At 39.4% G+C, this 14,493-nt stretch overlaps 1 protein-coding gene across 2 annotated transcripts in view; it reads right to left on the reverse strand.

Moving 5' to 3' along the window:
- The window catches only part of Lef1 (lymphoid enhancer binding factor 1), a 112,466-nt gene that overhangs the window by 23,042 nt on the left and 74,931 nt on the right, over positions 1-14,493 (reverse strand). For both annotated transcript variants that reach the window (XM_026403194.2, XM_077803165.1), the window contains exons 4-8: positions 12,289-12,421; positions 6,584-6,674; positions 4,864-4,947; positions 2,492-2,614; positions 1,428-1,590 (exon numbers count right to left, since the gene is read on the reverse strand). In XM_026403194.2, the coding sequence (XP_026258979.2) occupies positions 1,428-1,590; positions 2,492-2,614; positions 4,864-4,947; positions 6,584-6,674; positions 12,289-12,421 (594 nt within the window). The remainder of the gene's footprint in view (positions 1-1,427; positions 1,591-2,491; positions 2,615-4,863; positions 4,948-6,583; positions 6,675-12,288; positions 12,422-14,493) is intronic.

Below are 14,493 nucleotides of genomic sequence, written 5' to 3' on the forward strand. Positions count from 1 at the left end.
GACACCAAAGGAACTATAATCTACCACTGTGCCCTACCCGGGAAACCCTGGAGCCTGGCAGATTGGAAATAGTTGCATTTTAAGGTTATTCAGTGGGAATCGATAATGCAAGAAACTTGCTTCCCTCCTGTTCACATGCACTGCTAGTCTCCTCAACATTCTTTTATGAATGCTCAAATGTGATAAGTTTGGACAAATCCAGTAAAAATTATCATCAACAAAGGCTAACATGTGATCCTCTCTGCTTCACAAGGGTGGATAGACTCTCCTGACCTGGATGTTCGATTAACCATCGATTTCTTGAAAAGTTGTGAAAACAAACACATAGGAGTCATAAATTAAGAAGCTACCACACTTACATAAAGAGCATCAACAAATTAAGATGAAGTGTTTCTAAAATTATAATGTATATATAGCGAAATGTAATTTGAGTTAGATAAATTCAAATTTGTTCCACTGTTCTTCAGACACCCAATTAAAAACTTTCAATCCTGCAAAAGGTTACTTGGAAGGGCTGCCAAGTCTTTTGGCTAGTATTGGCTAAAGGATGTTGGAGCATCTAGCCTAGTTATAACCTACAGGCTCATTCATAACAGAATGAGGGCTAAGAAAAATAGCATACCCTGGGTGGAAAAAGGAATGAAAAGCAAAGAAGAAATCTGGAAACCTGACACATTAGCACTTTAAGAATCAGAGAACAATCTTTCTAAAAACAGGTTCACATAAATTCTCCCATTTAAATCCTTACAGTAGAATGGATCTGCTTCTGTCTAGGAAGGAGTGGCCATTCTGTGGGCCTAGTCTCCCATGGGTCCTGCTGCTGCTCTCTCCAAGGGCTTGAGCTATCTGTCCCCTGCCACTTGTCACACATGCTGCTCCAGCAGGGGAGTCCCCCCATTTCTACTAACTGCTACTCATCTCTCAGGTTTCAGATTAAATATGATTTTCTCAGAGAGGCTTTCCCTAGTGCCTGCTGTTCTTTCTCACAGAATCTTGCCAATAATATTTACAGTATTTATCACAATTTGAGTTATAGATTTATTAAGTGACTACTTGTCCAATGTCTATATCTTTGTCACAAAACTTTATGCTCCAGAAAGGCAAGGACTGTATCTATTTTATTCAGCAACTGTTACTTAATGCCAAGCATCATGCCTGGCACATAAAGACACTCAATAAATATTTGTTTAAAGAATGACAGTAAAAACAGTTATCCGTTCCAGGAAGTTTCCTGCGTGCCAAGTACCCTCTAAGTTATTTACACCACATTATATCACTAAATCCTCCCAAATGTTATCACTTCCTGAAATGCCTGCTCATTATACAAATACACTCTGTGACTACCTGATATGTAACTAAATTGGGGCCGATTCTATGAAGCCATTCCATGGTCACCATACACATTTATATACCATCCTGCCACTTACCCTTCTGCCGAGGATCTGGTTGATAGCTGCGCTTTCCTTTAAGGTACACTCAGCTACGACATTCGCTCTCATTTCTTTCATGTATAACATAAAAGCATTCAGAGGCTTCTTAATGTGAGGTCTTTTTGGCTCCTGCTCCTTTCTCTGTTCATGCTGAGGCTTCCTGAAAGGTGGTTGTGGTGGTGAGTAGAGGAAGAAGGTGGAAGGAATAAGGAAGACGAGAGAGGAGGAGAGAAGCAGAGCATCTGTTCCCACTGCTCAGCTCAGGCTGGGGATCCCCCACCCCCACCCCCTGCAACACCAGTGCACCGTCCACTTGGAACAACAGCCTTGGCTCATTTGATGCAACACTGAGTAGCAAATGACCAAACTATGGAGCTCTTTATCCACTTAGTGACTCTTTGTGAATAAGGACCTTCTGAAGTAGATGTATTGAACAACACAAATGGTAATGGACTTGGAATTGTGAAGGTGCTCCACTCAGGGACCTGAGGCTCCATTCCTCTATCACCTCAGAAGCTGAACTCACATTCGGGTGATCTTTCCTTTTGTGGGTAGGCTAAGGACCACTTTGAGAAGCTAATCAAAGCTTCTGACCCTACTTCCAAACAAATACATATTGCCTTTGAATACATCTAAGGGGCTTTGTGGAATATCACACACCGCCTGCCACTAGCACCCGCTCCTCTGCAGACCCTAAAAGAAGATTCAGAAGCACAGAATGGAGATTTCTAACGTCTCCAGGGGAAAGTAATTCAGGCCTGCTCTGACAATGTGCACAACCGTGGAGCAGCAGGGCCTCTAGGGCTTGGCAGCTTTCCCCTTGAATTCTATACTCTCAGGGTCTGCAGTCAGGGTCACTGGATTTCCAGAAGGCAGTCCATTCAACCCCTCCCTCTACTTCACTGGTGGGTGAGTGGCTGAGCAGCTCAGGATTCTTCATGCCTGTGTTCTGAATGTCCCTCCATTCTGGGGAAGTCTCCATGATCTTGTAAGGCCTCGGCAACAGACAGGGAGCGAGTGTTCAGAGGCTCATCCACAGATGAGCCCAGAAGCCTACTTACACGTGCATTAGGTCACTGTCAGTGTGGGGATGCTCCTGTTTGACCTGAGGCGTTACAATGGCTGGATGAGGGATGCCAGTTGTGTGGGGACCAGGAGGACCAGGAATCATATGATGGGAAAACCTAAAAGAAGGGAAAAGAAGAAGAGTATGTTATGGCTGGCTGCTGTAGCCAAGCTAGATGGAACTTCACAACATTCCACCAAGTGTAACGGGCTACATGGCGAAATAGATCTTTATGCACAGGAATGTTAAATATAATTATTAAAGTGGGCTGATAATTATTTTTCTCTTCCTGAATTCACATGGAAAATATTACTATTTTCTGTAACTTTTTTAAACTAATAGCAGAATGTGACATTTTTCTTGGGAGGGCAGTAAGCCATTTGATAAGGAAAAAAGTAAATCATTTTTCTTGCAAAGCAATTTTCAAATAAGAATTTTTCTTTTTTCATTCTGTTGTTTTTTATTCTTTTTTAGTTATACATGACAATAGAATGTATTTTTGACACATCATACATACATGGAGAATAACTTCCCATTCTTGTGGTTGTACATGATGATGTGGAGCTATATGCTGGCTGGGTATTCACATATGAACATTCGAAAGTTATGTCCAATGCATGCTACTGTTTGTTTTTCCCTTTTCAAATAAGAATTTCGGTAACAGAAATTATTAGAAATATGACACTTTATTAAGATTTACTTTTTAAATGCCATTTAAATTAAGCTAAATACATCACATTTTTAAAAAATCTCTGCCTACATTCTTAAGCAAATCATCACATGAAGAGTTTCTTATATTACTATCAGAGGACACAACTGTGAAAAGGGACAGGAAAACTTTTTTCTGTACCCTATTTAATAAGGTTTTCATTACTGTCATCCAAAATTATCTTCTATGCAAAAATTAAATTATGTTTGGGAGATCTAACTTTGTTGAAAACTGAAAAATATTAAGGGAAAGAATTTAATTAAAAGTAAGGACACAGTTCTGTATCACGGTAAAAACTACACCTGTAAAGGCTTTTTCCTGTGTACATTTTCATGGCATTAAAAAAAAAAAAGTCTTAAAGTAACCACCATCATCCAACACAAAGGAGGGAAACTGCCATGCCAGAAAAATAAAATAAAGTACTCTGAGCAAGCACTTTGAATAAATTTGGATGTTTTAGAATTTTTTACTTTCCAAACTGTTTTAAAGTACACATTAGATTCCATAAAAACAATGTTCTCAGGTCTTTCATAGTAGCTGGTAAAATTAATTCTTTATCTGGAAAAGAAAAAAGGAACTCTGCTTGAATATGCGGTATTCCAAAAATATTTTTTTTAAATATTAAGGAGGCACGATAAAATTGCAAATATTTGACCAATATCTGTACTTTTTACAAAAATATACAATACTGGTTATTTGCCTGTAAGAAAATCCTGTCATCAAATAGTGTTAAAAAATGTAAAAATGTACTTTAGGGGGAGAAATATTAACTCCATTCCCCCAGACCAGCCAGCTAAATTTATAATTTACTGATTAATATATAAATACATGTATATATATGAAATATGTATACATATAACACCCACACACATATATTCAAAGCTGAAATTCACCAAAGAAACTGCAAATTTCGTACCCATACAAAAAAAATTAAAAATAAAAAAAGCCAGACAGATTCACAACCAGTTAATAGTTTGGCTTCCAGCATGATAATGCTAGCTCCCTTGAAAAAGCCACGTGGAACACACAGATGATACACCACAGGTGTGTACATCAAGCACAGGGCACAGAAGCCATCCTTTCCAGAAGCAAAAGCATTACACAGAGCAGCCTCAAGTGTGGCACGGCAGATCTCACAGAGCTTTGCTTGCACTAACATGTCCACTCAGGGCCTGATTCACACACTAGGACGCACACCCTGGATGGCTGGACAGCCTGGGAGCGCTGTCCTGTCTGTCCCAACAGCCTTGGTCCAGGAAGACTCTCCTTGGTTATCGGGGCATTTTCGAACACCACCATATTAAATGGATACAACTCTCCTCAAAGGAAGCAAATAAAACTTAGACCAAACTAGTTTTTGTCCTCCTCCCTTACCCCACCCCCAGCATATTTTGCATCAAATAGGCTCTTTTCATGTCCACTCTGGGGACATTTCTCATCTCAGGGAGGTGGCCATCAACTCTTTAGGGGGGCAGTATTCCCCAGTGTGGCTGGTCCTGCTGGGCACGGCCTGTGGCTCCTACCTTGGGTGGCCCAGACACCTAGTGTGGGAGCCAGGCACACTGCACAGACACGCACCCTCCTACCCGGCGACCCAGAGGCAAGCAGGGCACAGGATGCAAGCACGAGAAGAGCGACTGGCCTCCACCTCCACCTACCTGGACATGGAAGTGTCGACTGACAGTGAGGACGGGTAGGGCTGCCTGAATCCACCCGAGACCGGGTATACAGGCTGACCTTGCCTGAGGTCGAAGAAAGGAGCCCGTCAATGACAGAAAACCAGTTACCAACCAGCAGGAGCGTTTGGTGAGGGGAGGAGGGAGTATTCAAATGAGTCTTGTGGGAGGATTACAAACCACCGGATTTCTTCCGATGCTTCCCCTTCCTTGCCCTCCACCCAATCAAAGCACCCTTTGCCCTGAAGAGAAGTCTCCCTTCCTCAACTGCAAACCAGCCAGTCAATTATCCTTTTATCACTTCCCCTCTCCCAGCCCGGTGGTTAATGCTTGGAACAAAATAGGAACTTAATAAAATGCTTATTGAATATAACATGACCCAGAGAATGGTGAAATAAAAAAATTCCTTCAGAGAAGCAGTTCAATGATTTTTTTTATCAGAATCTTTGATAATTCCAAAGAAGGGAATAAAGGAGGACATCATATTTTTTATTTTAATAAAAGTGCATAAACATTCCAGAAACACTGCACCATTTCCCCTTTGAATACCTGTGTTAAAGTCAAGAAATAAAAGATCCACCCTAAGAAGTCCATCTATCCCTGTGTTCTTCCTGAATCTCACACTTTTCATTTACACAGTCTTTATTTCCAGCTGCCAGTGATGCCACTCGGCACAGGATCATTGCCCTAAGTAGCTAAGTTCGGAACAGCTGATCTAGGCTTAGAAGCATACATATCATCAATTAGAAGGAGTTATTGACCCAAAGGTTCAATACTAAAGAGAGATAGGGAGGAAGGGCGAGAGCAAGCAAGCTGACACTTCCTTGGCAGGGTGGCCCTCTCTTGGTAAAGAAGAGAGAACGTCAGCATGTCCAGGCAGGGAGACAGAGGCCATAGGACATGGTTGTGGTGACAGCAGGCTGGTGGAGAAAGGAGAGAAACCTCTGCTGAAGCTCAGCACTGTTCCCACGGAGGGCGGAGGGAAGGCTGAGAGGGCTTGGGATGGGAGGGAAAGCTGTGTGCTAAGGAGAAAGTCATCAAGATAGTCGATGTCACACACCTTTCTTCCCTCAATACATTTCCCCCCTTTACCTTTATGGTCTAAAATATCTGAAGGGAGCGGTAAGAATGTTTTAAGAAAATTAATACCACAAAAGAAAGAGCATTAGTATTGGGAATCTAAACAAAATAAAAGCCCCCAATTTTGGTTTTGTTCCTCTGAACTGAAGTTGGATGTTTATTTTATTAACATTCAAAAGATGTTTTTATTTTGTTGAATTTCTCTCTACTTAGTGCCACTTGCCAAATTAGAAGCAAAGGTGGATACTCAGTGTCTAAATTCATGTTTCAAAAAGACAAGTTGTTCATTAAGAAAAAAAAAAACTAGAAAGCCACACTTAAAAACTAACTTTATATAGGCATAGCAAATGCCCAAAGCCACAAATTGAATCCATAAAACTGTAAGCTTCAAAGCAATTGCTACACAGTCATTTTCTACACATATTAGCAAGCCGATTCAATTCCTTTCAAAGTCTGCACATTTTTTAATCTTTTAAATTGAAATGAAATAAAGTTAGCACCTTGCTTGTTGTAAATTTCCTCAACTCCACAAATGTTCCCATTCACAAAGCTAATTTCCGTGAATAAAAAGTGGGAGAAGATGTGTTCAAAGTCTGGCTGAAGGTTGCAGGGAGGATCTTACCAGCCAAGAGGTGGGGTGATCTGGCCAACACCGCCAGGAGACAGCGGGTAGAAGGTGGGGATGTCAGGAGCTGGCGGGTGTCTGGACATGCCTGGGAACAGGACAACACAGAGGTGTCATTTTCAGACTCACGGCACACGTGACCAGAAGAGCAACAGAAAGCATTAAGAAGTTTTATGCCATTAATACTTATGATCTAGAAACAGCATTTATTAATCAGAGCCAATGAATGCAAGTCAGCTTCTGAACTTTTCTCCAGATTTCAACACAATTTCAACATTTCTCCAGATTCAGTATGTCTTGAATTCCTAAAGGAATAAATGTGCTGCCAGGAAAGCAGTCATCCAAAGAGACTTTTAAATAATTTATTTTGCCCTCATTATTTCACTTTGCTTAAGAAAATGGCAGGCAATTGTTTTTGTGTAGAATGGAAAATGACGCCCTTCACAAGTAGATGGCCTGCCATGGGCTCAAGGATTAGGTAAATTGCCACTTTCATATTTTCACTGGTTCCCTAATGGACACACAGATTTGGGGAATGTGATACCTCAGAGGATCAGAGATTAATTAGGAATCATCTTCAGCCCCATAATGGTCACACTTGATATGATTCATTTGGTCTCTGTCTGCCACTTCAGCTCCCTCTAAGCTCTTCATCAAGTTGAGTCCTCTGCGCTCCAAGGTCAGGCTGTTCTGGATTAGTTGTATTCCACAGAAAAGGAGAGTGCCACCAAACTGTTTCTCACACTCACACTCCCTGGAGCACACTGTCCTAGGGCTGTGCAAACCACCTAACGATTACACCTAATCCTGGTCCCAAATGACATCCCTTTGTTTGTACCTGACCTTAGGTACAGGAAAAAAAAAAAAAATTCAGACAGGACAAGACAAATGCATAAAATGTAAAGTTTAATATATTTGGGTGTAGTGATTCTGAAGAGAGCCATTTAAGTTGCTTCACACAGCTAATCATAGCTTTAAAAGGTCATGTTCATAGTATAAACATGTATTTCAAGCTTCAACACCAGGCAACTGTAAATATATATACTGGCTGATATGTAAAGTCAGGTGAACAGCATGAAGATGCTCTTTAAATATTCTGCCTTTTTTTTTTTTTTTTTTTTTTTTACTACTTAGGATGCCTATGAATTTCATTTGGATCTTGAAAGAAACTGAAGGCCTTGAATATATGGCAATGACTTAAGAAGTGCCGCCTTCAAAGTTTATGTTAATTTGACTTTGAAGTTAAAACAAACTATCTCTCCATTCTTACAGAAAGTAGGTAGGGAGGAGAAAGGTCTTCATTTCTCTCAACAGAGTGCTTACATGAGATCAGCTCACGTTTTGCTGTTTTTACAAGTGTTATCTCAAATCTCCCTTTTATAAACAATATATTTTTGCTAGAAATACTGATCCTTTTGATCCCAGTGGACCCCAAATTTTATACCCTGACATTTCTTTCTTTAAGTCTGGGAAGTTTTGGGTGGCAGGGTGGTTCTAAAAGAGCCTGCTGTGGTGCTTCATAATGCCTCAGGATCACTGGGGAAGTTTTTTCACTTGCTGCTTTTCTCATTCTGAGATCCAGAAATCCCCAAACCTCTGCAGGGAGACTGCTCAGGTTTGAAAAAACAAAAGAAAAAACAACATAGCTAGACCAACTCAATAGAACGTTAGAAACTTAGTTGGAATCTGAGTATTTTATTACAGTAACTTGGAAATCAATGCTTGAAGTCTTAAATGATATACTTCAACCCTATTATTTTGCAGTAGAATTAAGGTCTTAGGGGGCTAAGCCACTGTTCATGTTTGGGTTCATATAAAGTAGGTGTTGTGCTGGGCCTCTGACTGTCACAAGGACGCAAAGAGGTAAGCTGCTTGCAATCACTTGGGTCTCCACATGAGTCTATACTCCAACTCTGCTTGGGTTCTGTGCAAAAATGATTCAGCAGAACAGAAATACAAACTAGTTGGATTTGGTTTGTTGCTGGAAGGAAGGAGGAACGAACCACTCTTTATGTAGCACCTGCAGCATTTCAGGTCTCTCATAAGGTAAGTTGACCCTGTCTATTGAAATCATACTCATCTTTCAAATGTCCCACTGCCAGGAAATCTTCTCAACTTTTATAAGTAGGTACATGACGTGGCTTAGCTCATAAATAAACCTGGGTCTTCTAAATGGCTTGTGGTCCCACTAAGATCCTATTCCCAAAAGATTCCTATAAGTCTATGCCTTATGCCTCTCCTCCAACTGCCCTGCAATCGAAGATATAGTTCTGTCATCTGCTCAACTAGTATTCACGGAACACTCACTATGTACGTTGAAGGATACACTCAGCAGAGCCTTAAAGATTTTTAAGCTTTTATAAGTAACTTCTACATAAATGTAGATAAAATAATTCTGGAGTCAGACTGTGTAGATATGCCAGTCACTGGCTACACGTGTTTGAGGAAGTTATTTGTTTTTGAATACTCAAATGATAACAGTAGAGAGGTTGTTGTAAAGGATAAATGCATTAACACAGGTCCTGCAGCACAGTGCCCAGCACAAGTATAAATGCTATGTGAGTGACTGTTGTTATATATAAGGATAAAATGGATAACACATAGATATAGGTAGTATTTTGTAAAAAGCTCTTTCCTTTTAACATTTCAACCATACTTGACTACAAGTTAGACAAATAAGTGGTATGAACTTTCTTTCCCTTTCCTACATATACACAAAGGAAGGGAGGGAGAGGAGGAGAAAAGGGCAGAAACTAATGTGGTCTCCAACAGGAAATGAAACTGAACTTATTTTATTTTTTTACAAATGAGAATGGGTATCAAAGACAAACCATTTATATTTACTGAATAACTCTGCCTAGGGTAAGAATAAGGACATGCTACTCTTTAGGGTTCCCCAGTCCCCCTTAGATAAAAGTTGATTTGCCTACTCTGAACAAAGAGATCAGCAACTCTGGGCCTCAGTACCATCATGTTCTAACCAGCTGAACTACACAATAGACCCAAAAGGGAGGCAGCAGCAAAGAAAGAAACCAAGAGGCCTACTGAGCTTATTTTTTTGGCAATAAAAATACCCAAATGGGATATTATAATCTCAATATCATGTAAATGAGTGCTTCCCAAACCAGAGTTTACATCCCCAGAGGTACATGATGATGAGGTACATGAAGCCCTGGACAAACATGAAATTAAAAACAGGATCTTCATATTAAAATAAAAACGAAGAGTGTAAGGAAGAAAAATAAAATCACAACATTTTTCAAACAAAGACTAAAGAAACTACGCAGAGAACTTCTGGTCCATTCTCTGTAGGTCTGCAGTTTGTTAAGGGAAAAAAAAAAGTTTAAGAAGCAATGATATAAATTACAATTAGGCAGAACAAGATAGGAGGGCAGTTGAGATGAAAACAGAAGAGAAAAATATAAATGTAATTAGTAGCCAGTCATAAACCTGTCTTTTTTAAAAAAAGTGAACTGTCTTAGAATTCTCGAGAGAAAAACTAATAAACCATGACGTGTTATTAGTTAATGTTTCAAAGTGCTTTGAACAGGACCTAGGACATAGTAAGCACTATTTAATTGTTAAATAAATAAATACAGTGAAATAAAACACACTGTGAGATTCTTTTTGCTAGTTCTTAGTTGAAACTTTTGCATCTAGGTCTGTCCTCCACATATTTATGCTTCCTAGATATATGTTCCAACTCAGTCCCTGGCCGGAGGTTGTGACCCACATGTTTAAATTTGCCTGCCTGCGTCAAGTCTCCCCAGAGACATCTCAAAGACACTTCAACTCACCATGACCAAGATCATATTACTGATCTTCCCTCTCAAAGTCAGCCCTCCTTCTAAAATCCCTTAATTCTCCTCCTCACTATAGACCCACAGGCCTGTCTTTTTGAAGGTTTGTATTCTTGGAAGCTGTTAACAAAAGGAAGCAGGGTGGAGAAAGGACTGGGAAGGAGAATTGGAACAGGCAGACCTAGAAATGTCCACACAGGTGATTTTGGCAGCTGGCCTCTTTATTCGAGTTCAAGTGCAACAGTAACAAGTCTTCAACTAAGTGTTGTGGTCTAAGGACAGAGAAACTGAAAGTGAAGGGTTTCATCTAGATACGATAAGAGTGGTAGAAAGGACAACTGCCTTCTGAATACTTTTTTACACATTTTAAATGTTGTTGCCCACAACAGGGCAGAGCCTGGGCGGACACACAGGTGAAATGCAGGTGGAGAAAAATTTTACCCCTTCATATTCTGTTTTCAAGTGGTTTTAAAGGACTTATTTTGAACCTTCAAATACCCTGCTGAAGTCCAACTGTGCGTATGCTCTCAGAAAGAGGTACAGGCTATCCTGAGAGCAAAGCCATTCCGAGGCTGGCCCTGAGACAATGGGACCAGAAGGCCTGGAGAACACAGCTCAGTCCCACTCCCAACCATACCTGTACACACTGGGTAAAAATTGGACATTTTGATTTTTCAGACCTCTTATAACATGTCTGTTTTTCTGAAACTGCAGCAGAAGCAGAGTTTGGTATGGGAGCCAAACAGAATGCAGCTGCTTTTTCTTTCCGTAGATGATTTATTTATGATTATAAGCTAGTGCTAGTGCACAGAAAGGATAAAATATAATAGGAATATAGCTGAATAATAAATTCACAAGAGGCTCAGAAAAATATTTGAAGTGAAAATCTCCCAATTTTCCCCTTTTCTACTTTTTAATAAAAATCACCATCAACACCTTGTATAGTAGTCCCCTGAACCCCCCAGCCACAGTTTCCTTTTCTATGGTTTCAGTTACGCATGGTCAACCAAAGTCTAAAAATATTAAGTAGGAAATTCCAGAAATAAACAATGTTATGGGTTTTAAATTAAGCACTGTTCTGTGCACCAGGATGAAATTTTGTACTCTCCCACTGTCCCTGCCTGGGATATAGATCATCCCTGGGTCCCATAACCATGCTGTACTAACCCAATTACTCACCTAGAAGCTATCTACCATCATGGTACTGCAGTGTCTGTGTTCAAATAACACTTATTTTACATATTTAAGTGAAAAATAATAGTTTTTAAGGAAAGAAAAGTTACGCTGACAATTCAGACAAAGTCACAAAGTAACCCCTTCAAGTGAAAAGGTGAAAGTTCTGCACTTAAGGGAAATCAAAATAATCATACCATGAGGTTGCTGTGATCTACAGTAAGAACTAACCTTCTGTCCAAGATATTCTGAAGAAGAAAAAAGAAATCTGCACTAATTTTGTTATCCTGCCTCAAATTGCAAAAGTTTCAGCCATAGTTTGTGATAAGTGCTCAGCTGTGATATAAAAGGCATTAACTCTGCAGCTCAGTGTGACCCACTGTATAAAGCACCCAGAGGAGAATGGAATATATCCCCTAAGATATGGTGGTGGGGGACATGCTGAAATAATGACCGAACATTTAGTCTGTTTGTGTGACATACTGGTTTATATTGTGACTCTCAGATTTTCACAGCTGTCATGTGGAAAATCACCCTACTAAGTGTTTCTTGTTTCTTAACACTGAAAAATTAAAGAAGCAACAACAAATTCTTGCTAACCAATAAATTATTCTTATTCTCTACAAATGTACTTTGGTCCACCCAGTGACCTGGAGCAAAGGGCCACTGAGACTCAGGCAACTTTGACTCCTCAATTAGCAAAGAGGCTGGGCAGGCCTGGGCTCTCACCTTGTTTGGAGCTGACATCTGATGGGATGTGTGACGGGTGCGATCCTGGAGAAAAGTGCTCGTCGCTGTAAGTGATGAGGGGGGTGAGCGGGTGGACCGCATGGGACGGCTGCACCACGGGCACTTTATTTGACTGCAAAAATAATCACAAGGTCAACCGTTAATATGGATGTCCAACTCGTGTCTCCTCTCCCAAAGGAAATGTCACACAATTACAGTAACCAGTCATCGGTATAACCCAAGAATCATCTGCAGACCTTGACTGAAGTCACCTCTTTGATTCTTTGCAGTTTTCCATGTTAAACACTCCTGGAGTACATCACTATCCCACCATGAGACCATGCAGTTACCTGCTTAGAGGGGCCCTTAGAAACTGAGGTGGATCACTGATTCCCTATGCCACGAAACCCAGTTTATACATATTTATCCTCCCTTTTGGATTATATCCTAAGGTTAAGGTCAATAAAGGGTTAATGGAACAAAAGTTATAAATGTTTTATAAGCTCTTTATTGACAAGAAAAAAGCATGCAATAAAAAATTCTTATGAACATATAAATGAATAAATGTTGCCAATCTTAAGGGCAAATTTTTAAATAACTCAACAGCTATAGATTTATAGTTTATAAATTCATAATTCTGTAGTTGTGCATCTTTAAGAACCACGTGACACCATTTTTTCACATCTTACAGCTCTGTCAGACATCAATGTGCATCACGCTTCAGCCTCTACTCAAGTTTATCTTCTGTTTCTCTAGTTTCCAGAAGTACTGATAAACTCCTCCTTATTTAAATAATATATAATTTGAAAGTACATTTTTAAGTTGGTGACATTTTATATTTTAACATACTTTATAGATCTTGTGCTTTACAAATTTTTAAATTTAATTTGGAATCTCAAAACTATACAACAATAACACATGTTCAAGGTTCAGATTATCTCTTAGGACTCCATCAATTTGGAATCTATGACTGTTCTGTCTGCAAAGTTGAAGCCCTCCTCCATCCTCCAAGAAAGAACTAAGTAAATCAATAATGTAAACCAGACTTAAGCACCTATAACCTAACTAGGGGATCATTTCAGTGAAACTCTAGTTAATGACAATATAGTACATTCTTGAAAAAATGTTCAGTGTTTTCACCATAAAAATAACTTGGTGAGCTAATTTACACATTAGCTATATTTCCATTCCACAATGTAATAGTCAAAACATCATGTTCTACAGGATAAATACATACAAATTTATCTGTCAACTTCAAAAACAATAAAGAAGAGAAACTCCCCCCTCCCCACAAAGAAAGGAAGCAGCAGTTATAAACACGTGCACGACGGCCCTGACTTTAAACCCATCTACTAATTAAAGCTGTCTCAGGAACAGTCTCCATTTAGAAACACTGCTGTAATGAGTAATGCGGATTTAAGAGGAATCGAATATAATGATTTCACTAGTTCAGGCATGCCTTCACCATGATTAGTTTGAATTAGAGATTTTACTGTACTATAGTCTAAGATATATGTGAAATTAGTTTCTTCAAAAGTGAATATTCATGTTTAAAAAAAAAAGAAACTGAGGAAGAACATGAAATGCACACAACGTGAATTGCCCATGACACAGGTGTATACCAGAAGGTTAAAAGACCCAAGCACACCTGTGTATGGTGGCTGCACTGAAGGTGCACAAAGGTGCACACTCATTTTGAATTTGATGGTTTTTTTGTTTGTTTGGTTTTTTTTTTTTTTTTTTCCAAATTAGATGTAAAAAGTATGTGGTTCCAGTGGAAAAGAAGTACCCTCAGGAAAATTAGGAACAATCATCCTAGCAATACTTAATTTTCTTTACACCCTATCATTACAACCTCAGTCCAAAAGAAACTGGGGGCGGGGGGTAAAGGGAAAAAAAATCGCATGTTTTTGGACAGTGGTATAATTTCCATACTAGATTTTCTCTATAATTATCAGCTTCTGTCTAATGGCAAAACCTGCATAGCTTATATAGCCACTGGCATTTATTAAATAGAGTGCCATTATCAAAGCCGCACAGTTTTTCTCTACACACCTCAGCACACAAACATCTATGAATATAAATGTTTAAAAAGGTTTAAAAAGACCTTTTAATGCTTTTCAAGTGTTAATGATGTAGTTTGCCAAGTATACAGAATGAGCCTCTTAAATACATGGAATTTACAATGCTAGAGGAGGTGGGATG

This window comes from Urocitellus parryii, chromosome 10 (genome assembly GCF_045843805.1).
Source record: "Urocitellus parryii isolate mUroPar1 chromosome 10, mUroPar1.hap1, whole genome shotgun sequence".
Taxonomy (NCBI): Eukaryota; Metazoa; Chordata; class Mammalia; order Rodentia; family Sciuridae; genus Urocitellus; species Urocitellus parryii.